The sequence below is a fragment of the Nannobrachium achirus genome, assembly GCF_963921795.1.
Source record: "Nannobrachium achirus genome assembly, chromosome: 24".
Taxonomy (NCBI): domain Eukaryota; kingdom Metazoa; phylum Chordata; class Actinopteri; order Myctophiformes; family Myctophidae; genus Nannobrachium; species Nannobrachium achirus.
Window position 1 is genome coordinate 4,124,671 of NC_137831.1, and position 27,762 is coordinate 4,152,432.

Below are 27,762 nucleotides of genomic sequence, written 5' to 3' on the forward strand. Positions count from 1 at the left end.
GTTGATTGATTTAAAACTTTATTAGAAGTTTGCATAGGAAAAGGTAGTTTCATAACAGCTGGTACAAGGTCAATTAAAAGGATAAACACCTCCAAAGAGCCTTGGCCTTGTTTCAATTGGGAACCTTTAAAAAAAAAAAACACAGCACTATGCAGAAAATATAAGAAGCTGCTTAGGTGATGAGTGGAGAGAGAACAAAACAAAACAAACACACACCTCGCTCTACTGAGAACGGATCATGATCTTTTTTATCTAGTGCCTCTGCTGGAACACTCCACCATGGCAGTTCCTGTTAACACTGCGCATGTGCAATACCCCGGTACCACGCTGGGACACGCCCAGTGTGATATCCTTCCTTTTAATCCTAGGATTGACCCTGATGGGTTTTAGATTAATTCCTTAGAAAGTAAACCATTTCCAGAAGCCTCAGCTTCCACCCACAGAGTAAAAACCACAGTCCAGTCAAATGAAGAGGCCGCACAACCATAAGTCTGTTTGAACCACAGTCCAGTCAAATGAAGAGGCAGCACAACCATAAGTCTGTTTGAACCACAGTCCAGTCAAATGAAGAGGCAGCACAACCATAAGTCTGTTTGAACCACAGTCCAGTCAAATGAAGAGGCAGCACAACCATAAGTCTGTTTGAAATAATTGTATTAACAGAATAGTTCAAGTTCAAGATGGTTTACCAGTGAAATATCAGACACTTGTACAGTAAATGATGCATTTAAATGGTGCATTTTACAGTGTCAAGGCTGTTGGAATAACAATGTTAGAATAACAGGGTTTGTACAGTGTCAAGGCTGTTGGAATAACAATGTTAGAATAACAGGGTTTGTACAGTGTCAAGGCTGTTGGAATAACAATGTTAGAATAACAGGGTTTGTACAGTGTCAAGGCTGTTGGAATAACAATGTTAGAATAACAGGGTTTGTACAGTGTCAAGGCTGTTGGAATAACAATGTTAGAATAACAGGGTTTGTACAGTGTCAAGGCTGTTGGAATAACAATGTTAGAATAACAGGGTTTGTACAGTGTCAAGGCTGTTGGAATAACAATGTTAGAATGACAGGGTTTGTACAGTGTCAAGGCAGTTGGAATAACAATGTTAGAATAACAGGGTTTGTACAGTGTCAAGGCTGTTGGAATAACAATGTTAGAATAACAGGGTTTGTACAGTGTCAAGGCTGTTGGAATAACACTGTTAGAATAACAGGGTTTGTACAGTGTCAAGGCTGTTGGAATAACAATGTTAGAATGACAGGGTTTGTACAGTGTCAAGGCTGTTGGAATAACAATGTTAGAATAACAGGGTTTGTACAGTGTCAAGGCTGTTGGAATAACAATGTTAGAATAACAGGGTTTGTACAGTGTCAAGGCAGTTGGAATAACAATGTTAGAATAACAGGGTTTGTACAGTGTCAAGGCTGTTAGAATAACAATGTTAGAATAACAGGGTTTGTACAGTGTCAAGGCTGTTGGAATAACAATGTTAGAATAACAGGGTTTGTACAGTGTCAAGGCTGTTGGAATAACAATGTTAGAATAACAGGGTTTGTACAGTGTCAAGGCGTTTAGAATAACAATGTTAGAATAACAGGGTTTGTACAGTGTCAAGGCTGATGGAATAACAATGTTAGAATAACAGGGTTTGTACAGTGTCAAGGCTGTTGGAATAACAATGTTAGAATAACAGGGTTTGTACAGTGTCAAGGCTGATGGAATAACAATGTTAGAATAACAGGGTTTGTACAGTGTCAAGGCTGATGGAATAACAATGTTAGAATAACAGGGTTTGTACAGTGTCAAGGCTGTTGGAATAACAATGTTAGAATAACAGGGTTTGTACAGTGTCAAGGCTGTTAGAATAACAATGTTAGAATAACAGGGTTTGTACAGTGTCAAGGCTGTTAGAATAACAATGTTAGAATAACAGGGTTTGTACAGTGTCAAGGCTGTTAGAATAACAATGTTAGAATAACAGGGTTTGTACAGTGTCAAGGCTGTTAGAATAACAATGTTAGAATAACAGGGTTTGTACAGTGTCAAGGCTGTTAGAATAACAATGTTAGAATAACAGGGTTTGTACAGTGTCAAGGCTGTTAGAATAACAATGTTAGAATAACAGGGTTTGTACAGTGTCAAGGCTGTTGGAATAACAATGTTAGAATAACAGGGTTTGTACAGTGTCAAGGCTGTTGGAATAACAATGTTAGAATAACAGGGTTTGTACAGTGTCAAGGCTGTTAGAATAACAATGTTAGAATAACAGGGTTTGTACAGTGTCAAGGCTGTTGGAATAACAATGTTAGAATAACAGGGTTTGTACAGTGTCAAGGCTGTTGGAATAACAATGTTAGAATAACAGGGTTTGTACAGTGTCAAGGCTGTTGGAATAACAATGTTAGAATAACAGGGTTTGTACAGTGTCAAGGCTGATGGAATAACAATGTTAGAATAACAGGGTTTGTACAGTGTCAAGGCTGTTAGAATAACAATGTTAGAATGACAGGGTTTGTGTTGGAACATAGAGGGACAAACAGCACCATTAATAGATGATCTGTCATGTACAGTAGTTTGATCTTTAGACAAAATTGGTACAAAATATTGTATTATTATATTAATAATATTAAACAAACTTTCCCCACAGACACATTAAAGGACAACTTTGTTTTTTTACAACAAGGGTTCATATTTTAGATTGTAATTAGAGAAAAGAAAAGGTGAGTGTCAAATGTTTTCATTTGCTTCGTTCTATTGTTTTATCGCATTTACCGTGCTAAAATGTGGGGCATGCGTACACATGGGGGCATGCGTACAAGTGGCTAAATATGTCTTTTTAGACTCAAAGCCAGCAGTTTCTTTATTGCTATTTACAGTAACACTTCTAGCCCCCATAAGTCACATCCAACCATGAAAGGTTGTGTTGTATCTTGGGAATGGGCTCATTCTGTGTAGAATGACATATTCAGCCACTTGTACGCATGCCCCTTGTACGCAGCCACTGGAATAAGAATCTCTAAAACAATAGAAAGAGACTTGTCTTTTATATTATTTAATCCCTTGTTGTAAAAAACTAAAGCTGTCCATTAAGAACTGGAAGGCAAATCTGTGTCATCTCTAGATTTGAACCACTTTAACCATTATTTTATGCGTTTAAACTATTGGAAAAAAAAAATATATATATAGCAGATATACAATAGTCTGTGGCCCCAGGGATATTTTGGTTCAGATTCTTGCAAATTCGCCAAATTTGGCACAGATGTTGTCCATAACATACTTAATCATTTTAAGATGGGTGCCAAGATGGGCACCCCATGGTACTGCCATAATTGAGCAATGCAATTGGTGTCCCATTAACTTTACATTACAGGGAAAAAAGCAAAAAAAATAATCTGCTTTAAGTAGCATATAACTGGTCAAACTAGGGGGTTTTCATGATTCTGAATCCATTGCAAGCATCCGTTTTGCACAAAAAACATTCCTTGGGCTAAAAAACTGCCCTACAAGACTATGGTTTAGTGATGAAAAGTGATGAGTCATCACTTTTAACACTTTCGTGGTGGCCGTTTTAGCCCAATGAATGTTTTTTTATGCAAGACGGATGTTTGCAATGGATTCAGAATCATGAAAACCCCCTAGTTTGACCAGTTATATGCTACTTAAAGCAGATTATTTTTTTGCTTTTTTTCCCTGTAATGTAAAGTTAATGGGACACCAATTGCATTGCTCAATTATGGCAGTACCATGGGGTGCCCATCTTGGCAACCATCTTAAAATGATTAAGTATGTTATGGACAACATCTGTGCCAAATTTGGCGAATTTGCGAGAATCTGAACCAAAATATTGTATATGTGCTATTTATTATTGTGTGACTGAGAACAGCAGACCTAGAAGCTCACAACGCATATCGCAAGCGCAACGCTTTGTGGGCTTGTAGATCGGCTGTTTTCGCCACCCAACACAGCCACCGGTGCCCAGTCGTTTTTAGTGACAGCTACATGGATTAATTCTTATTGAACACAGGAAAATAACACGTTTCTTAATAATTAGTAAATAGTTTCTTTTAATAATAAATATCAGCGGTGAGAGACACCCCGGTGGAGGGTCGCCGTCACCGGCGACCCTCCACCGGGGTCCCACGGCACCTCTCACGGACCTCCGCTGCGGTCACCCCGTGGTCGGCGGCGAGAGATCCCCGCAGGGCGGCTGACTCACGGAGGGTCCGTCGACCCTCCACCGGGGTCTCTCGCGGACCACGTTTTCTTTTTTTGTAATGTTATTTTCCAGTGTTGAATATTGAAGAGGAATTTTCGGCAATAAGAATTAATGCAAGACTGTTATTTATTATTAAAAGTTACTTTTGGGGATGTTACTTTCCTTGTTCAATAAAGGTTCGAAGAGGAATTCAAAGTCCAAAAGCCAATCACAAAATCATATCGTGTAACGTCAGTTGCAACCGCCGGATGTGCAGAGCTAAAATGGCAGACGCGCCGAAATGGAACGCACAGGTGTGAAAGGGGGACACTTTATTGTGAAGGACAACAGGAAGAGAAGACAGGTGTTATGGTTGCTATGTTCACAGTTGTTGTCATACAAGTGAGAGATGGCTGCACATTCAATACCTTTTAAGTATCAATTAAAATACGCCCCAGACTCTTCCAAACAACACAGGCAGCGATGCACAAGCAAGCAAGACGTTAAGCAGTGTTGCCAGATTGGGCGGTTTTCCGCCCAATTGGGCTATTTTAAAACTCATTGGGCTGGAAAAAATAGCATTGGGCGGGGACTTAAAAATTGGGCTTGTTTTGAACATATCTGGCTGGTTTTATTAACCTCAAGACACCAGCTTTTCACACAGTACAGTGTGTAAAACATGGTTTCTTTCTACTGCTCAGTTCTCTGATCCGGTCTAGAAACAACCTACTCACTGTATCCAGTCCTTAACACCCATAAATGCATGCACTGTTTCCGTATCAACTCTAGACCGGACATTCATTTGATCCAATAACGGCCATGTTGTGAGTACATAGGGCAGGAGATGGATACTGATACATCTAGGGGGGTAAAGCTGCATGTAGTGTGTCACTGTCACCGGTTTAATGCCGGTGCGGGAGAAGAATATTGTATCTGTAGGCCTATATTGTGTTTCAAACTCGGTTTTGCGCTTCGATTTTGCGGTTTAACATGGGTTTGGCCGATTTGGGCTGTTTTTTTATTAAATTGGGCTGGTTTTAAGTTGCGGTTGGGCTGGAAACTGTCACTCTGATCTGGCAACCCTGCGTTAATGTTGGCGGTGGACAGCAGTGCTACGTTAGCACTTGAAATGAAAAGCTGTGAGGAAACTCTACAATGATCATCATATCATCACAGAGTGAGTACCTGCTGGTAGCCTCATTGTTGCCTGAACAGCTCAGCTGAGCAACGTTAGAAGCAGTGTTTCTCAAACCTTTACATTTCAAGGTCTCCCCTCTGAGCCTCACACAGTGTACTAATGTAACCACATTGTACTTTACAATACAAACCCTCTGAGCCTCACACAGTGTACTAATGTAACCACATTGTACTTTACAATACAAACCCTCTGAGCCTCACACAGTGTACTAATTTAACCACATTGTACTTTACAATACAAACCCCAAAATCAATCCTCCAGTTCTAGGCAACACAGAAGGGGGGGGGGGGGGGGGGGGGGGGGGGGAGACTTTTTTTTAAATTTCCACACAACTCATCTAAGGTATATTAACTCTATCCACGCTTTGAACGTTCTCGTTCGCCCCATTTTTGACGGCGGCGCAATGCCAATTGTACGTTCTTTGGCTCGTTCTTTTGTACCTTGGTTTGATGTCTGTAAACTGATGAGGGGTCGAGGGGTGTGTACCGTAGAGACAGCTCCCGTAAAAGTACTCTCAAAAACCCACTGGACGTTAGCATCAATGGAGTAAAACACTTCCATGTTATTTTCTCTGGATCTATTGCTCTGTAGCGACTGAGCTGCCTTGACCTACGGCAGTCTACTGCGGCCATTTTCACATTAATTCTTGCATGAGACTGCCCTCTACTGCTGGTAGAGCCACGGTACACCTTTTTAAGGAGAAAATAAAATTATAATGATGAAAAAAAAATACATCTTTGTCTATAACATCGCAAAGGTAAGGTGCTTTTGCTGGCACAAAACCCAATAATAAATAACATCTGGCACTGAAAAAGTTAATGGCATAGTTCAATATTGAAAATGGGTGGTCTTCCCCTTTAATGTGCAACATTGTCTTCTCACTCAACAGTAAACAAACCAACATAAAGTTTAAGTGTATAGAGGGTATCTGCACATTTCTAAAGTGACAATTTAAGGACTTTTTTTAATAACTTTAAAATTACATATTGTAATTGTCAAATATTAGAGGCAGAAATTGTGAAAATAGCAGATCTACATGCTCACAACGCCTCACAACACGAGGCGTTGTGAGCATGTAGATCTGCTATTTTCAGCAGATCTACTGGGGGTCCCCAGTTAAAATATGATTATTTTGGGGGTCGCGGCCTGAAAAGGTTGAGAACCACTGCTCTAGCCTATCTCTATCCCTCAGCTCAAAGCATGTGTGTGTGTGTGTGTGTGTGTGTGTGTGTGTGTGTGTGTGTGTGTGTGTGTGTGTGTGTGTGTGTGTGTGTGTGTGTGTGTACATACGTGTAAGAACATATAAAAACAACACACACTCAGTGTAGTTCCATGTAAAAGATTTTAATGATCAACGTTTTGGACAAGTTGTCTTCATCAGGGTGTTGATGTACAAATATTTACAGTGATTTTAACCTCATGAACCCTGGTCTCTGTTTAGGACAAGTTATCACACTGTTACTGTACATTCAGAAATAGTGAAAATAGCAGATCTACAAGCTCACAACATGTAGAGCCGTGGTTCACAATCTTTGTAATTTCAAGGAACCCCAATAACTCTGAGAGTGTATAAATAGAACCAAATGGACCTGTAAGGGTTCATTTGGTTCCATTTGTACACTCTGAGTCACAGACATGTAAGGGTCCATTTGGTTCCATTTGTACACTCTCAGAGTCACAGACCTGTAAGGGTCCATTTGGTTCCAATTGTACACTCTCAGAGTTACAGACCTATAAGTGTCCATTTGGTTCCATTTGTACACTCTCAGAGTTACAGACCTATAAGTGTCCATTTGGTTCCATTTGTACACTCTCAGAGTTAGAGACCTGTAAGGGTCCATTTGGTTCCATTTGTACACTCTCAGAGTTACAGACCTATAAGTGTCCATTTGGTTCCATTTGTACACTCTCAGAGTTACAGACCTGTATAAGGTCCATTTGGTTCCATTTGTACACTCTCAGAGTTACAGACCTCTAAGGGTCCATTTGGTTCCATTTGTACACTCTCAGAGTTACAGACCTGTATAAGGGTCCATTTGGTTCCATTTGTACACTCTCAGAGTTACAGACCTGTAAGGGTCCATTTGGTTCCATTTGTACACTCTCAGAGTTACAGACCTGTAAGGGTCCATTTGGTTCCATTTGTACACTCTCAGAGTTAGACCTGTAAGGGTCCATTTGGTTCCATTTGTACACTCTCAGAGTTACAGACCTGTAAGGGTCCATTTGGTTCCATTTGTACACTCAGAGTTACAGACCTGTAAGGGTCCATTTGGTTCCATTTGGACACTCAGAGTTCCAGACATTTAAAGGTCCATTTAGAACCTCCTCAAGGGATCCTGAGGGTCCCTGGACCACACTTTGAGAACCACTGGTGTAGAACATTGGTCCATATATGGGCGTGTTTACAAACATTCAAAACTATTCAGAAATAGTGAAAATATCAGAGCTACAAGCTCACCAGGCGTAGAGCATTGGTCCATATGGCAGTGTGTTTTCAAAAATGTTAAACAAATTTGAAAGACTTTTAAAAATAACAGATCTACAAGCTCACAACGCGTCACATCGCGCCGCGCTGTGAGCTTGTAGATCTGCTATTTTCAAAAGCCCAAACCATAAAATCATGCATAACTGGTTAATGATCAACAATAGTATTTTTAATTAATAACATGAAATACATTCTGCATAACGAGTACTTTTACTTTTGCTACTTGAGTTTATTTTGACACTAATACTTTTGAACAAGTAGAATTCAGAACGCTGGTAACAGTTATTTCTACATTGTGGTATTTCTACTTTTACTCAAGTCCAAAATATATGAGTACTTCTACCAGCACTGCAGCAACTGACCCCCCCCCCCTTTCTTTCTCTCTCTCTCTCTTTCTCTTTCTCTCTCTCTCTCTCTCTCTGTCTGTCTGTCTGTCTGTCTCACCACCCCGTCTGTCTGTCTGTCTGTCTGTCTGTCTGTCTGTCTGTCTGTCTGTCTGTCTGTCTGTCTGTCTGCCCCCCTCTCTCTCCCTCCCCCCCCTCCCTCTCTCTCCGTTCATTCGTTTGTTCGTCCGTCTGTCCACCCCACACCTCTCTCTCTCTCTCTCTCTCTCTCTCTCTCTCTCTCTCTACCACATCTTACACAGCTCTGCTGTATCTCCATAAATATAAACCCCTATCCCTGCATACAGAGGTTGTGTGAAGGTGGTGTGAACTGTATGGAGGAGGGTCATGGTGTCAGTAACACTGTAAAATGAAAGAGTCCCTGCACTGTGATCCAGGTACACCCCCACTCTGCCTCCTCTGAGGGAACAACTTCCTGACACTGCAGTATCAACTTTGTTGTGTATGAACCTGTAGCTTCCATCATAGCAACGTAAACACCATGACTTGCTATCGTTTCCAAACCTTGACTCATCACCCTGTCTGTTGATGTCTTTATAACAGACTGCTATACGGACCATCACTGCTCTCCATTCCACTTCCCAGTAGGACCTCCCACCTTCACACAGACTCTCTTTACTCAACACCTGCTCCCTAGAGGTGAATCTCTCTGGATGATAAGGGTAACCTTGGTGTTGTAGTGTTGCAGTCACCTTTCTGTCCTCCTCTGACAAGGAGAGCTTGTTGTACGCTGTGTTCACATCCAGTGAGAGTGAACAGGAATCTGTGAGAAAACACATGACAAAACATCACAACTAATTAAAACCTCATCAATATTATTATTGTTGTTTATAGAGTTTACAGTTTTATTGTCACCGTTGGGGGTTGGGGGGGGGGGGGCATTACTACATTAACCCTTTAAAACCTGAGGCTGGAGGAGAGGAGAGGAGAGGAGGAACGTGTGTGTGTGTGTGTGTGTGTGTGTGTGTGTGTGTGTGTGTGTGTGTGTGTGTTGTTTTGGACATGCGACATAGACCCCCAACAACAGATAATTATGGTCTGTAGGGGCTGTTTAGGCTCCAATAACATTTCGTTTTTATGTGTTATATCTTTTTGATGGCATGTGGATTATTTTCTGACTGTCACTCAGTCTGCCCCTGCCTGATAGCTAGCAGGCTACTTGGATGTAGAGAGGATAACAGAGTCATATACAGGTATGTACAGTTGTGCATTAGATTTACACAGAATGCCACAACGCCACTAAACACAGGTATCATTGTGTCTAGAATGCCTGATTTCATTGTATTTGGACATCTTTGATCCAATGACAGCCAAAGCTAAAACATTAGCGTATTAGCATCGCCTGTTTAACCCTCTAAGGCCCGCATTAAGAAATACTTGAAATAAAAAATTGAAAAAAATCAGATGGTGTTGTAGGAGTCTTAACTCAGTTAGCGCCGGGCGACTTTACGAGCGACTAGTTCACTATGGCGTTTGGTGCCGAGCGACTCGGAGCGACTTTTATATAAAAGCATTGTTTAAGATTTTAATATGTGTTTATAGACGGAGCGAAATGGTTAGCTTACCTCAGCTAATGTCCACACGTAAACCGTGAAAAAAAAGGATACGATTATGACGTCACCTTTAAACCAGGGCTTCCTGTTGACAACAGGCCTCTGCTAGCGTTAGCCTCAATGCAACCATCCGACCCTCACGTAGCTTCACTAGGTCGGATTTTGATTCTGAAACTTTCTGTGTGGCATCTATATACGTCCTGATGCCCATACCAATGGTGGTTTGAGACGATCAAGCACGAATTGAACAGTATTGAGCTGAAATGGTGACCGGCGGCCCGTCCATGTTAAGTCAATGAGGACCAAGTCAGCGTCTCATCCTGTTATGTGGATTTAAACAGGCTTAACATGGGACCATGTCAGTGTATGGTGTATGGTGGTCTCTAGTGGTCATCTGGTGGTATGGTATGATGAACGTGCATTCGTTAAGGTGGTCTGGTTAAGGTGGTCTGGGGGGATACAAAATAGCTATTTCCTGGCGTTATAAGCGCACATTCATATTCATATTTTGGAAATCTGGCCCTGTATGAGTTAATCAGAGGAAAATGTAATGTTTTTTTCAAAAAAAATTTTTTGTAAGATTTTATAGCCATAAATCAAAAATCATAAATCATGCTCTAATTTACATATGGGGGATATTTTTCACAATAATAACATATGTACATGTTCTAGACATTCTAATGATCACCAAAAAAAATAGTACAGGCATTTTACTTATGTTTTTGTGAGGTATAGCTTCCATGAAAAAGTGAGATGTTGTTCGTCAAAACTCTGGAATTTCAGCGGGTGTGGCGGGTGTGAATGTCAGCCCCTGTGGGGGGTATTTATATGCAAATATTGTGGCCAATGGCATTGTAATACTAAACAATAGAATCCAATGGTGGTGTTTAGGTGGTAGGGGGAGCTAAAATAAAATGATTTAAACCTTTTTTTGGATAAAATACAAACGTTGTAATATTACAACCGTGGGCCTTAGAGGGTTAAAGTGTCATTTATGCATGAATTAGTCATTTCTGACATAGGCAAACCAATCGTTTTGATGGCCAGGTAACCTGTTAATATATGGGGATTATAGAGGATTCGTTTTTAGATCATCTGATATCTGATTTGAATGTGAACAGGGCTGTCCAGGGCTGACTGATAGTTAGCTAGCTGGAGCTAGCTAGCAGCTCCGTTTTATATAATGTTTATTCATTATAACCTGACAGGACAGCTAGGCTATTTAACATGACAATGCTTGTTTATTGTCATGGATGAAGGCGTGAAGTTTACATTCATGTGTGGTGATGGGGCTTGTCTGTATGTCTCAGTGAACATTGTTATGCAAATACTTCAAAACGTTCACTATTAGGCTATTCTATTTTAAACAGCCTATCTTCCAGCTTGTAGATCGGCTATTTTCAACCAGCTGATGTAAAGGTTTTAAAGTGTCTAAAATTCTAAAATGCTGCATTAACAAAACCTGGAGTATCATAGGTCTAAAGCTACAGTATGACTGGGGGGAGTGGGACTGAGTTACTAGGGCCCAAGGTGGAGTTATACTTTAGCTCTATTGAAAAACAGCAGAAGCTCACAGCACAGCGCCGAATATATGTATTTTTTTAAGCAAACATTTTTAACTAAAAATTTGCTTCTGGGGGGTCCCTGGAACTAAATATTGAGCCAAATACATATCATTGGGGGTCCTTCACATGAAAAGATTTGAGCACCACTGACATAGAAACAGTTTTGCACAATGTTCACAATTTTTATGAGATACTTCAATGGTTTCCTGTGTAAATAAGCCAAGTGCTTAACTAGGATCTCCTTTTAGTTGACCTTGTACCAGTGAACTGTACCGTCATGTAACTGTACTTTTTTCTTTGCAAACTTCTAATAAAGTCTTCAATCAATCTACAAGCTCGCAGCGAGGCACTCATTGCCGCGCTGTGAGCTTGTATATCTGCTGTTTTTCAATAGTTAAAGCACAAAGTAATGTGTTCCCAGTCTAAATGGGTTAAAACCCCTCCCCCTGCAGTGAATCCATGTACCCAGGGCCCAGAATTTGGTGCGACACCCCTGAGGCTATGCATTGCAGGTATGTTCTAACCAAATTACTGTATCTGAGATATGAATGGCCAGTCTTTAATTACAGGTAGGCCTGGGGCGGTATCGACATTTTGTTACCGCGATTACCGTCTTCCCATTTACCGCCGGTACTGCGGTAATTACCGCACCCCCGTATCTATTAATTAAGGTTCGGCGATAAGCCAAAATATTGCAATCATCTTCCCAAAAGTCGCCTCTCCACAGCCTGACTGCCCGAGACCCGAGTTATACTTCTCCGTACAGCACAGCGGGTATGGCTTTGAAAGGAGCAGATCTACAAGCTCACAACACATCGCATCCGCGACGCATTCTGAGCTTTTAGATCTGCACTGTCGGGTTACCATAGTAACGTAGGCTAGCTACTTAGCTTTTCAGACACAAACAGCTGTGTGAACAAACCAGAAGAGGACGGGTAGTCAGATCGTGTACAGTGATTCTGTAAACTCACGTCACGTCTCAACTCTCAAATCGCAGTGATTGAGTGCTGCTATATACAGGTTTTAGTTACAAGACTTGACAGAAAAGGTTATAAAATCTCCGACGCGCCGACAGACGGAGCACAACGTGCGACGCGATGGAAAAAGTAAAATAGTTTCATTTTCGCTTTTAGTCCACGCGGCCCGCGCTCCGCCAGTAATCCGTATGAATAAAAAAAGATATGCCACAACACAAGGTATGTATTAACATCCTTGTGTCGTGTGGATTACAGAGAAAGTTTACGCTGTACTCCTCTACGCAGGCAGCTGCTGCTGCCCTGTGTAGGTCTGACTGTCTGTGTCTCTGAGAGTGAGAGTGACGTATGTGGCTTCCAAACTGTGGTACACGGCCCAGAGCAGAGCGGCATGGAGCGCATGCGGTCCTCGCTTCTCCCCTGTTTTAAAACTCGCTGGTTTTCCAATAAAAAATATACTTTTTTTTGTCTTTTTTTACCGCGGTAAGCACACTGACACCGCGGTAGACCTCGGTTTACCGCGGTACGGCGGTACGGCGGTTACCGTGTCCAACCCTAATTACAGGTCAGTCAGTAAACACAGGACTGTGTTGTACAATTTCTGTTGATGTGATGTAGAACCTATATACTCAAGTGGTATGGTGTCAAAAAGCAATAAGGCGTAGTTGGCACTCTGAGTTCATTCTTGGACCGGGGTTCGATTCCTCGGGGCGCCCTGCTGATTTTCACCCATGTCCTGTTTAGAACTATATCCATTGTCACATCACGTCAACAACCATGTATACCATTATATCTCTATTTTGTCTTTGAGTACTTAGAAAAACAACAAAAGCTGTTATTTGTTTGACTGGGAGCCAGTGAAGGTGACAGAGGACTGGTGTGATACTGGTGCATACCAATGGGACACGTTGTGAGCTTGTAGATTTAGATTACTACAAGCTTGTAGATCGGCTATTTTCAGGTTTTAAGTGTCTGTCTCAAGAGCTTCTATGCTCTTGTGTAGGCTACATGATAGGAGATATATTTATGTGTAGGCCTATTGTTCTCAATAAATACATATGTGTGCTAGTGGTTTTCTAACCTTTGTGTGCCAAGGACCCCACATTAATACTAACTAGGGATGGCCAAATGGAGAATTTTACTTAACCGATGACCGTAAGGCCCTATAGGTTAATTAACATTAACAAGGACATGTGTTCAAAAATGCGCTATTTTAGCGATTTAAAAAAGTAAAATACACCTGTTTTTCCCCATAATAAAGTGCCATATTTACACATTAAAAACAATAAAACTAGGAGAAACAAGAATATAAATGTTTTCTAAAATAAATTAGTTTTTTGCAAAGAAACAGTGGGATTGAAATAAAAAGTCTGTAATGTGATTGTGATGCGGGCACGTGCACACATTTAGACAAAGGGGGCTTGAGCCCCTGCCCTTTTATCAGTCTATAAAAAGTGCCCTCTTCAGACCATGAATGCATTTTCTTTTTTACTATGGTAAAATAAATGCAAATTTCCCCTTTCCATACCATAACTGAAGGCTGCATTCAAGAGAATTGTCCACCAAAAGGCCCTTTTAGAAATGTCAGCCCCTGCCTCTCTAAAATTCTCTGCACATCCCTGGCTGTAGCAGAAGCAGACGCTCGCACTTACTTCGCACTGACTGGGTCTGCATTGAGCGGACCCCCTTCGCACTTCCCCCTCTCCTCTGTGTTTGTTGTGTAGAGCAATAACTTCCAATCGTATGACTTTTGGAATGGTTGAAACATCAGCTAAACATTTCATTCATATTCTTCTCTCTCGCCTGTGTGCCGAGGCAGCGATCCACTTTAGCATTCCACACGTCATGTAACATTAGAAAGTTGTGTTGTAAGCTCTTCTTAAACGGGATTCAATGTGACGGTCTGTTTTGGAAAATCCAATCGAAGCATTTGTTTCCTGATGAACAAGTCAGCGTGCCGTGTACGATACCAAATCTAGCGTTGCACTCGCAGACTCGCAGTGCATGCATGGATGTTACACAGACATTGGTGTCCAGAAATGTGTGTCCGCAGCGCGTATAGTTGCATGGTTGATGAGTTGATGTTGCATAGACATTGGTGTACGGGGCTTTTGGTGTGACACATGGGTTGCTTTTCTTTTTTTATCTGTCAAAACGAACCGTTAGTGTTTACCGGTAACCAATTTCTTATCGGTTAAACGGTAACGGTTAACCGTTGGCCATCCCTAATACTAACCCTTTTATGTTGACGTGACAGACATCATTTTGCTATCCTTTGTAGTAGCCAGGCAGATAACAGAAATAATCGTTCACTTGCGGATACAAGCACCAAAATTGGCACACATACTCCTTAGGGATTGCTCTTTTGTAGTAACTCAACAGAGCGGATTTCAATGCACAGTGGCTGACGCGGCTAAAATGCATGGTAGATATAATAGCGCCGTGGGATCACTCTTTGTCTAGTCTCTATTCTTCGACCTTTTCGACTTGGGTAACCCTGCCAGGAGTACAAGACTCCTGCCGACATAGCTCTGGGGGTCATGGAGACACGCAAACTGCCTCACCACAATAAGGTGATGATCCCGTCGAGGCAGGAGGTTTTTTTTTTTTTTCTTTTTTTTTTTTTTCTATCTAGGGCCTAGGCAGTATAGTACAATAGTATAGTAGGCCTAGACTACAGCGCTTCTAAACCTCGCACCTGCAGCTGCACAGTGCCGTGCAGGTCAGACCAAAGCGGTAGCATTTGCATCAACTGCAGCATTCCAACTTGCATCCACACTTGGTCAGGTGCTGGCAACTCTCTGCAATGGGTGGGAGCTCAGTCCAATCAATCTGCCACAGATCTCCTTTCTTGGTCCAGCCCCAGTTGTCAGGAGTCTGCATTTCTGGTTGACATACTGTTGACTAACTACAGATGCAGGCCGCTTGATAGGAAGCGCGCTTCACATGTTGCTTCAGTGCTGCTTGCGTTGGAGGAATGGCTTCGTATGGCCTCTGCTTCCGAGCAAACAAGTCCAACCTCGCATCATTGACACCTTCAGCTGTGCTGGATCGGTCATACATCATGACCACAAACTTCTCCAAGATTTTCAGGTCTTCATCATCCACTACAGGTGGGTAATGGCTGAGTTTGCTGAAGACACCTAGCCTAGTTCCAGACCCCGAATCGCTAGCCACACCCCTTTAAATGTTTTGTTTTGGCGATTCAGGGGTCTAGAAGTGCTCTCATTGAAGAGTCCTCCCTCGGTTGAAAATCCGTACGGCGAATCAGCGTCGTGAATCAGCGTCATGTGATCAGCGTGGGTGGGGGATTCCCAGAACTCATGTGTGTTTCCAAGTACACCAGCGTCGCCGCCGTACCGTACCGCGCATCGCGTCGCGATAAAATGCGGTAAATTGCGGTAAAATGCGATCGTATCGATCTTGCTATGAAACACCAGTAGCAGGCATGTTATGTTGTGTTTGATTACTAGTTCGTAGTGCTCCTATTCTGACTGTTTCTTTGGTTAGCAAGTAGCACTAGCAAGCAACAGGCTAGCTACTAGCCAGCCACACTATGTCATCTGTTGGTCGGTGAACCAATCGCTGAAGAATGCCTCTTTTTGGCAACGCCCATCCCTGCAATCGCCTTGGGGGAAGGCACTTTCAGACTGAATAATGAAGTGAAACGAAATGTCAATTCAGGCTGAGTGTCAGGCTAGAAGACACCGGAAGCCTAATCACAAACATTCCAGGTTTGCCACGCAGACTTCTTCCCCTTTCCGCGGAATGCTGAAACAACATCGCAGCCAGTGAAGGCATGGAAGAAGAGCATCCCTTTTCTCTTTTCTGCAAGAGTGCAACACAGGTCATGAACAGGAATCCAATGGGGGAATGAACAAGGAATCCAGGAATCCTGCAAGGTGCCACCCCAGCCAGATTGATAGTGCTGTTGCTGAGAGCATCTTCTTCCTTGGTCACAAATTTTCAAATGTTCCGCTCTCAAACTCCTGAGCCAGCTGAGGATGCTTCTGTCCCAGGGTCACCATGTCTCTGTAGTGGATCGGAAGCCAACGTGCATAGTGAACATTGTTGTTTGCGAAGAAGTATGGTATCAGCTCAGCCAGTGACTGACAGTACAGCAAGGCTTGGGCAAAATTCCTTCAAAATGGCAACACTTTATGATAGAAAATGACAAAAAAGCTGAGCTATTCAACTTTCTGGCTGATAAGATAGCATGTGTGGCCTCACCAAATGTGGTCATTGTGACCAAGGAAGAAGATGCTCTCAGCAACAGCACTATCAATCTGGCTGGGGTGGCACCTTGCAGTCACGAAGAAGCGGACACACGGATCTTTGTGCATGCCAGGCATGCCACAGAAGCAGGCAGCAAGGTCATCATGGTCAAAGCCAACGACACAGATGTTGTTGTCATCGCAGTCAGTGTTCTGCAGGCACTTCAGGAGCTCGGTCTGCAGCAGTTGTGGGTTGCCTCTGGCCAAAGACAGAACTTAAAGTGGATTCCTGTTCATGACCTGTGTTGCACTCTTGCAGAAAAGAGCAAAGGGATACTCTTCTTCCATGCCTTCACTGGCTGCAATGTTGTTTCAGCATTCCACGGAAAGGGGAAGAAGTCTGCGTGGCAAACCTGGAATGTTTGTGATGAGGCTTCCGGTGTCTTCAGCAAACTTAGCCATTACCCACCTTATCGTGGTGAGGCAGTTTGCGTGTCTCCATGACCCCCAGAGTTATGTCGGCAGGAGTCTTGTACTCCTGGCAGGGTTACCCAAGTCGAAAAGGTCGAAAAATAGAGACTAGACAAAGAGTGATCCCACGGCGCTATTATATCTACCATGCATTTTAGCCACGTCAGCCACTGTGCATTGAAATCCGCTCTGTTGAGTTACTACATTACTACATTACCACCCCCCCCCCCCACCCACCCACACCCACACCCACACACACACACACACACACACACACACACTTGCTTGCTTATGGTTGTCCATCGATTCCGATGATGACGTCCACTTATGTCCTTAACGGTGAGTTCTTTGGTGGCTGAAGAGTCCTATTCTGGAGCCACATGTTCTGTTGCAGGTGGGGCATGTGTAGGTTGTAGTGGTGGTGGTTGTACTGGCAGTCATGGGTGTGTTCCTCCTGAGTCTCTGCTGATGTCTTCTGGCAGTTCTATCCTCCTCCAGCCTCTGCGTTCCTTCATGACAGCGCTGTCGCCATGAATCACGGTCACCAGCAGCAGTCTCAAGGTCCTCAGGCCTGATCTTGCACTTCTTCAGAGAGGTCTTAAGCTGGTCCTTATACCTCTTCTTCGGCCCTCCTGCCAAGCGCCGGCCATGATGTAGCTGGCCATACAGCACTCTGCGGGGGAGTCGGTCCTGAGGCATCCGGATAACATGTCCAAGCCAGCGCAACTGATGTTGAATGATTGTAGCCTCCATACTGCGGCAGTTTGTTTTCGCCAGTATATCAGTGTGTGGCACACGGTCACGCCAGGTGAGTCCCATAATGCGCTGTAGGCACCCAATATGGAAGCGCTCCAGGGCCTTGATGTGTCGGCTGTATGTGGTCCATGCCTCACAGCTGTAGAGGAGGGTGGTGACACAGACAGCATTGTACACAGAAACCTTGGTGTGCAAGTGGAGGTTATTATTTTGGAAGACTCGACGGCGTAGTCTCCCAAAGGCAGCCGAAGCCTGCTTGACCCGGTTTTGTATTTCACAGTCGATGCTGCAGTCCTCAGAGAGGATACTGCCCAGGTATTTGAAGGATGGGGTTATTGCTAGTGGCTTGTTGTTGATGGTGAAGACAGGCAAGGTGCGTGGGATACTGGAGCTCCATTGGCAGACCACTTCTGTCTTGTTGATGTTGACAGACAGGCCCATCCTGCTGTAAGCCCTGACAGCCACATCAAGGATGGTCTGCAGGTCGTGTGGAGAGTGCGCCACCAGAGCACAGTCATCTGCATACTGCAGCTCAAGGACCCTCTCCACAGACAGCTTAGTAGTCGCTTGTAGCCTCCTGATATTAAACAGGTTCCCATCCAGTCTGAAGTCCACTGCCACGCCACTGCTATCTTCAAGCTCCTTTTGGAGAAGCTGAGTGACGCATAGGAGGAAGATATTAAAGAGCACGGGTGCTAGCACACACCCCTGCCTCACCCCTGTGCGCACAGGGAAAGAAGCAGACTCTTGTCCTCCTACAGTCACACGAGCCATCATCCCGTCGTGGAACTGGCGGAGCATGTTAACAAACCTAGCTGGGCAGCCAAACTTGGTGAGCACATTCCACAGGAGCTCCCTGTTCACAGTGTCAAAGGCCTTGGAGAGGTCGATAAAGGCTACACACACACACACACACACACACACACACACACACACACATACACATACACATACACACTATAAACCTCTAACAATACTAAGATATACACTACCACCCATTTTACCCGAGTCAGACATAACACAAACCTCTAATTTAGCAGAATATTAGGATTCCGGGACTGATATATGGTACAAGGAAGCCATTGAGTAAGTCCATGGGTCCAAATTTGGATTCTACATAGTGATAAATGTATGATTTGACATCAAAATCATTCAAATAGGACAAGTCTATGGGATTTTATTGCGGAATGCAAGATTACTGTATATTCAATGGCGGCCATCATGAAAATTGGCCGCCATCTTGATTTTTTTTTTGGCCAGATGGTTTTCTGAAAAGAGCAATGCCTAAGGAGTATGTGTGCCAATTTTGGTGCTTGTATCCGCAAGTGAACGATTCACCTGTAATATGCACTTTATCTGCCTCGCTATAGGTGTTACGTACTGTATAGTATATGCTGCCCAGCATATATTGAAAAAGAAATGTCCACAATGTGGAATAAGTAAAGAGAGGCAGAAACATATTTTGTTTTGTACTAAGAAAATGCTATAATAAATGATAACTGAGTTGTGTAATATCATTGCAACATTGTAGGTTTTTTGTTCTGAAAAGCAGACAGAAGTGCTAGCTTATTAGTATGGTTGCAACACACTATAGTTATGAGGAAACTTTATTTTTTCTAGATAAACTTTTTTTCGGCGCGTTTCACCGCCCACAGTTTTTGCGCCACACACTCACACCATTATGTCAAATCGACCGGCTTTTATCAAGAATGGTGTGCTTATATTTTGCTAAGAGACAAGTTATATCGTTTAATCAGGTTCGTACCCAGGAATGAGAGTCAGGGTAGGCGAGATGCCAGCCGAAATGCCAGCGAAGTGCCACCCGAAATGCCAGTACCTTGCCAGTTACTTTGAAGATATCAATTATGACATTATAAAACATATAGGCTACATTAACCAATTTAGCCCTATTTTATACCTTGGCTATTTGAAAATAGAATATCTACAAGCTCACAATGTGTCATGATGGACACGTTGTGAGCTTGTAGATCTGCTGTTTTGAAACCATTGATTCCGGATGGAGACCCATTTGGGTCTCCATCCGGAATCAATGGGGGTACATTTATTGTTATCAAATTATTGTCTTAGGAATGCGACAAAAACTCAAATTATTGAACTCAAGTCTACATGGCGCGAGTAATCAATAGAAAAAGTCATTTTGGGGGTGAACTACTCCTTTAAGGGTTATGTAGCCAAGACTAAATCTAAAATGAAAACAGATGCTTTCCAGGTTTTAATGGGTTGAACCTGACATCCCTATTTTGGGCAAATTATCAACATTTGTAAAAAAATATATATTTTTTTAATCAAAAATAGTGAACAAAGCAGATCGATGATCTCATAATATGTTGCAATGCGACACATTGATCTACAAGCTCACAATGCGTCGCATCGTGACACGTTGTGAACTTGTAGATCTGATATTTTTGAAAACATCTGACAGATTAAAAAAATAAAGTAAAATCCAGGCCATTCCTAATGAGTACTTTTACTTTTGGACCGTAAGTATATTTTGATGCAATACATGTGTATTTTAACTCAAGTATAATGTTGAATAAATGCCTTTTCTGTTTATTTGTGTACAAATTACTGGTCATTTTGGTTACACTAATACATTCTCAGAGTTACAAGTCTATAAATTAACACTGAGGATTTTATTGTGTTTTCACAAAAATGTTTAAATAATTAGTGGAAGTAGCATATCTACAAGCTTAAATAATTAATGAAAGTAGCAGATCTACAAGCTCACAATGCTTTGCATCGCAATGTGCTGTAAGCTTGTAGATCTGCTATTTTCACTATTGTTTTACAGTATGAGCATATAGGGCTGAAGTTGTCAGTGGTGCTAAGTAACAAAGTATATCTACACAAGTACTGTACTTAAGTTGTTACTTATACTTTACACGTTTCCAGTTGTACTTCTACTCCACTACATCTCAGAAGCAAATATTGCATTTTTTACTCCACTACAATTATTTGAAAACTTTACTTACTAATTACAGTATGCAGCTTTGGATTACCATTAATATCTAAGATTAAAGGCCCTTTCCCACTGAGCGTGATAAAAAATATGGTTTTCAATTGAAGTGGATGGCAGCGTCCACACCACAACGATAAAGCGTCATAATTGAGGTGAACGCAGACATATCGTTATTGTTATCTTTATCGCGTCCAGTGGGAATGAGCCTTAAGCCCTATTTTATACTGTTACTGTTATTTGAAAATAGCAGATCTACAAGCTCACAACATGTTGCATTGCGACAAGTTGTGAGCTTGTAGATCTGCATTTCTTTCTTTTTTTTTTTTACATTTGACAAATCAGAGACAAATATTATACTTTTTACTCCACTACAAATAACACACTTTAACCACTTAAGTCCTATTTTATATACATATTATTGTAAAATAGGTGATACAGTATACAAGCTCACATTGCATCACATTGCGTTGTAAGATTGTAGATCTGCTATTTTTGAAAATGTGGGGGGGAGTTAAACTGACTTTTGTGCCTTACTTTTGTCACTTAGACTTTTATAGGTATATTTTGATGCTGTACTTTTTACTCAATAAAATGTTGAATGCAGGGCTTGTGTGGTACTGATACTTTTACTTAACTTACTTAGAGACTCATTTTACACAAGCAGATGCACACACAAATCAGCAAGCTGTTAAATAATTGTAGTGGAGTAAAAAGTACAACATGGACCACGGAAGGCCGAATCACAACTCCAGAATGGATGTTTGAACTGTTACAACCCTATCCGTTTCTTTGGGATTGAAAACACCTCAACTTAGAGTGATTATCCTGTTCATTCACAGAAGGATGTGAATGACTGAATGCCACATGCTGCTATGTATACTAACTGTTCATCCACATAGCTGGATGCGTGATACTTTGATTTAATGAATGAAACAGAATTCACACTTACCCAACTTGCTCGGACCTGGTTGCAGCATGCAATCACCACCATGGTCGACACTGTGGGTGGAGGAGACACAGCGTAAGGTCTACTTATTCCATTCAATAATAGAAACAGCATTACCATATGATCTCCTTACTCTAAACCATGAAGAATACAATTACAGTTCTGTCCATACCTCAGAGTCTCCAGTGGTAGAGCAGAGAGGAGCTCCACTCCGTCTCCTGGATGGTTGAAGCTCAAGTCCAGTACTTTGAGATGGGAGTTTGATCTCAGAGCTGAGACCAGATAAGAACAGCCTACTTCTGAGACCATGCAGCCTGACAACCTACGCACGCACGCACGCACGCACGCACGCACGCACGCACGCACACACACACACACACACACACACACACACACACACACACACACACACACACACACACACACACACACACACACACACACACACACACACACACACACACACACACACACACACACACACAATTATTACAGCAGCCAGGTAGGAGTCAAGTGGTTGCTCAGGGATTTTGACATGCACTGTGTTGCGAACCGAGGACCTTCTGATTACCAGACAGCCTCTATAGCCACTCAGTTATGGCAAATTTAAGTTTGCATCTATGTGTATATTATTTATACACTTATTTCAGCTCTAACGTTTAGGTGAATGATAGCTACCTATTTCAGGATTGCAGCAGTGAGATTAACACATTTCATTTATTTGAGTCCCAGAGGGTTTTTAGCCAATTATTTGTACCCCTTTTTTGCCCCAATTTTAGTCATTGTACCAATGGTTTCCTCCCCACACAAATGTACAGTATGTGTTGTCACTGCTGTTCTATCCTACTGACTCACCTCCCAGTGAGGAGCCACCAAGAGGACATAGAGGTCCTACTCCTCCCACCCAACACTCCCTAGTGTGTGGCCCTTCTCTCACTCTATGGAAGTCAGTATGGCTGTCTGGAAATAAATGCTGCCCACCCCTGATCTAAACGGTTCAGGAATACTGACCTGAGGATCTCAAGTAAACAGTGTGGACTCCCCAGTCCAACAGAGAGTTGCTGGACTCCCAAATCCTGTAGATTGTTGTTACTGAGGTCCAGTTCCCTCAGGCTGGAGGGGTTGGCACTGATGACGGATGATAACACCTCACAGCATCTCTCTGACAGGTTACAGCCACTCAGCCTGAAGACACATAAGTTAATTATGTTAAATGTATCCAGGTATCAGTTCACCTACAGAGATCTCTTTAAGGTTTTGCAGCCACAGAGGAGCCCCCTGAAGCCAGTGCATTAAAGTCATACTATGTAGTATCAGTGGCACACAAATAACATGGCAATGTGAAGGTTTGTTTCATGGGTAGAGATGGCATTTTTGACGAGGATGGAACAAACTCAGACCAACACCACCTCTTTTTACGCACGCACGCACGCACACACACACACACACACACACACACACACACACACACACACACACACACACACACACACACACACACACACACACACACACACACACACACACACACACACACACACACACACACACAAATATTACAGCAGCCAGGTCAAGTGGTTGCTCAAGGACTCTTTGACATGCACTGTGTGGCGAACCGAGGACCTTCTGAAAGTTTGTATCTATGTGGATATTATTGTTTATACACTGATTTCAGCTCTAATGTTTAGGTGAATGATAGCTACATATTTCAGGATTGCAGCAGTGGGATTAACACATTTATTTTATTCGAGTCCCAATGGGTTTTTAGACAATTATTTGTACCCCTTTTTTGCCCCAATTTTAGTCATTGTACCAATGGTTTCCTCCCCACACACATGTATGTGTTGTCACTGCTGTTCTATCCTACTGACTCACATTGTCAGTGATGAGCCACCAGGAGGACGTAGAGCCTTCATCCTACTGCCCCCCCTCCCCCTCCCCCTCCCCCTCCCTCCCCCCTCCCCCCTCTGCCCGTTGGAATACCTGTATCACCCTCCACGTCCGGCTACCCTCCCTTGAACACGGGTCAATTGTTCGCACTGACATAGCCGGTGGCACCATGGGGATTCGAAACCATAACCTTTCATGGTGGTGGGCAGGGACTTTAACACTATGCCACCCGAGCGTGGATTAATGCATTTTTTAAGAATGTTCTTGTGAGTTGTGACTCTCTGCTCAACACTGTGTGCATGTGGGAGAATCTGTTGAAAAGGTTCAGTAATACTGACCTGAGAGTCTCTAGGCTACATTGTGAAAGTCCATCAGCGATTAATTTCACTCCTGAATCGAGCAAATTATTGTTACTCAAGTCCAGTTCTTTTAGCCTAGAGGAGCTGGAGCTCAGAACCGTTGATAACATCTTGCAGCATCTCTCCGAGAGGTTACAACCACTCAGCCTGGGAGGAAAACAAACAAACAATCAAAGAAACAAAAAAATATATAAATAAAATGATTTACTTAATTCCATGTAAGATATGGATGAAATAATAAATGCATCTGGTTACACTTACAGAGCTCTTTTAGAGGCTTTGAGCACTGGCAGGAGCCTCAGAAGAGCCTCTTCTGAACCAGAGTATTTCTTCAGGTCAAACACGTCCAGCTCCTTTTCTGATGACAGCAACATGAAGACCAGAGCTGACCACTGAGCAGGAGAGAGTTTTTTTGTGGAGAGACTTCCTGAGCTCAGGTTCTCTTGGATCTCTTTCTCTAGAGAATGATCATTCAGCTCGTTCAGACAGTAGAACAGATTGATGCTTTTCTCTGGAGAGGGATTCTCCTTGATCTTCTTCTTGATGTAATTCACTGTTTTCTGATTGGTTTGTGGCTTTTTACCTGTCTTTTTCATCATACCATGTAATAGAGTCTGATTGGTCTCCGATGAGAGGCCCAGGAGGAAACGGAGGAACAAGTCAAGGTGTCCATTTGGACTCTCTAAGGCCTTGTCAACAGCACTCTGGTAAAGGTGATTTATGTTAGACTTGTCTCTAAATGGATTGAACCACTTGGAAGTTGACAGTAAGTTGACACCTTCATTGACAAATGAGAGGTAGACATAAAGAGCAGCCATAAATTCTTGTACACTCAGATGGACAAAGCAGAACACTATGTCCTTGTACACCCCACGTACCTCTTTAAAGATCTGTGTGAACAATCCTGAGTACACTGATGCATCTTTGATATCGATGCCACACTCCGTCAAATCTGATTCATCGAAGTTCAGGTGGCCTTTCTCTAACTGTTCAAAAGCCAGTTTTCCCAGAGACATGATGATCTTATTATTCTTTTCATTCCAAATAGACTGTGCCTGAGCTCCGTCATGATACTTGACATTCTTCTGTTTGAATTGAAAGACCATGAAGTGGATGTACATCTCAGTCAGGGCCTTTGGCAGGGCACCAATCACCTCTGTTTTCAACATGTCCAAGAGAACTGTAGCAGTGATCCAACAGAAAACAGGGATGTAGCACATGATGTGGAGGCTTCGTGATGTCTGGATGTGCGAGGTGATCGTTCTGGCCTGGTGCTCATCACTGAATGCCTTCATGAAGTATTCATCTTTTTGTGGGTCAGTAAACCCTTTAAGCTCTGTCATTCTGTCAACATAATCTATAGGAATCTGATCAGCGGCTGCAGGTCGTGTGGTTATCCAGATGCGAGCAGAAGGAAGCAGCGTTCCCTTGATGAGACTTGTCAACAAAGCATCCACTGAGGCCCGCTTTGTGACATCAGTCAAGACCTCATTGTTCTGGAAATCAAGAGATCGCCGAAACTCGTCTAGCCCATCAAAGCAGAACACAACATTGGACTCTTTGTTGCTACAGATTCCTGTTTCCTTAATGTCAAAGGTGGTGTTAACAAGTTCCTCCAAGCTGCAGTCCTTCTTCAATGAATTCAGATCTCGGAAAGTGAATGGGAAGATGAAATTGATATCCTGGTTGCTTTTGTCTTCCACCCAGTTCTGAATGTACTTCTGAGTTAGGTCTGTTTTACCAATTCCTGCCACTCCCTTCGTCATCACTGTTCTGATTGGGTCTTGTCCAGATAAAGGTTTAAAGATGTCTTCAAATTGGATTGGTGTTTCCTGTCCGGTTTGTTTATTGAATGCTGTTTCAATCTGTCTGACCTCATGTTGATTACTGTCCTCTCCACTCTGTCTCTCTGTGATGCAGAGCTCTGGCTTTATGAAGATATGATTTCCGTCCTCCTTCTTCCTCTTCCTCCTCAGATTGGACTTGAGTTGTTGTTGTTGTCGAAGAGCAAGAGTTTCTAAATGATCAAAGAATAGAGGATGTTGATGTTCATGTCATGGTGAATGTGGTGTGAACACGTTTAGAGATGCCATTATGATTAAACCATTCAGCCACATGGAGCAGATGAGGCTGATAGTGTAGAAACTAAGTATCCTGCTAGAAGCCAAAACTTGGCAACTCTAATATAAAGGGTAGGAGATCCCTGAAACATATAATCCCCATTCAGGGTTTTCAATTAACTTAGGCTGGAATATAAACTATATTTTAATCAGAATGGCACATGGGGCAAAGGACCCCCTTCTTTTGAAATATAAATATTTTCTTACTGCTCTCCAATAGTGTTAAAATTGTGACTGAAGTTTTCTGTAAATTAGAATTATTATTAGTAAAACAGCTCTGAAAAATATACTTTCATAACTCACCATGCTTAGCTGTTTTTTTTGGTGAAAGAACAGGTCCTGCATAAGTAGAGGAGGATAGGGAAGGGAATACTTTATAAACAGTTTGCAAAAAAATATATTTTTAGGTCTACTTACAGGACGTACGTGTTAACATGCAGTAAGTAACACCAGAGCTAGTGTCTGATGCTAAATACATAATTAAATAAAGCTACCGGTGGCAGTGCGCAAAAGCGCTTCATGTTGTTGTTCCGGCACGCAATATTTATTTTGACGGCGCATGCACATTTGCGTACCAGTTATGTGCACCCCTGACTATAATGCTAAAAGAATAACCACACACACACACACACACACACACACACACACACACACACACACACACACACACACACACACACACACACACACACACACGCACAGTGTATACAGTAATTTATGTTGTTTACACATATTGAGCTCCCTATTGATACCAGGTGTCTAGTATGTAACATGATGGTCACTGTCTTGGCAGAAACACATCCACTTCATGGAACTGCTGTTATAAATTATAACAGTATTAATGCTGTTAAAAAACCTCATTAGCACATAATCTTACCAAGACTCTCCACCAGGTGGGGCTCGTGTTCTTTGAGGGCATCGTAAAACTCTGCATTGATGGCTGCGCTGGCTACACCTAGCATCTCGTACAGTCTCCTCATTTTCTCCATGCTTGTCTTCTCGGCTTGAATCTCTGCATAGAGCTCACAATGGACTTTCCTTCCTAGACTGTCGACTATGGCCATGACTCTGGACACTTGTTGAATCAACTTTGCCCTGTGCTGGATTACAAAAGCCGCCTTTGCTGTTTGTACTAAAAAAAGAGAGTGGTTGAGATAAATACATCAGTGAAAAGTATATCATTATATCAACGAAAAATAACTCTGAATCATCTCTACATCCACACTCTGCCCCGGCAGGGGCTCAGGGGTAGAGGAACCGTCATTAGAACACAGAGGCTTCCCGAAGGGTTCCCAGTTCTATTTCCAGGCTTGAGGTCCGGCATGACCATTCCGCAATATTTGCCCAAGTCCATCTCATTTTTTATGCGGCCATTCAAATAGAAAATGCATGTGTCAGTGGAATGGGACGTTCCAAAGCCAGATTGGAATTCGTAAATTAGTTTATTTCTTCAAGATACTTTGTAACCTGTTCATAGACATTTTTTCCCTAACTTTTGAGATGGAACTAAGAATCGAAATGGGGCGTTAGTTGCCAGGGTCTAATTTGCAATCTTTATTGTGCAGAGGGGTTACTTTTGCTAGTTTAAAGTCATTCGGTCGTGTTTGAGGTGTATTATATAGGTAATGATTGGAGCAATGGAGGAG

The 27,762-nt window shown here is 42.5% G+C and overlaps 1 protein-coding gene across 1 annotated transcript in view; it reads right to left on the minus strand.

Moving 5' to 3' along the window:
* Positions 1–17,398: 17,398 nt before the first annotated feature.
* LOC308309384 (protein NLRC3-like) overlaps positions 17,399–27,762 on the minus strand; it is a gene marked incomplete at both ends in the record, with an annotated part of 98,918 nt that continues 88,554 nt past the window's right edge. Inside the window, 5 exons of the mRNA XM_080754932.1 lie at positions 17,399–18,475; positions 18,581–18,677; positions 22,759–22,932; positions 23,976–24,143; positions 24,258–25,870. Of these exons, the coding sequence (XP_080611058.1) occupies positions 17,399–18,475; positions 18,581–18,677; positions 22,759–22,932; positions 23,976–24,143; positions 24,258–25,870 (3,129 nt within the window). The remainder of the gene's footprint in view (positions 18,476–18,580; positions 18,678–22,758; positions 22,933–23,975; positions 24,144–24,257; positions 25,871–27,762) is intronic.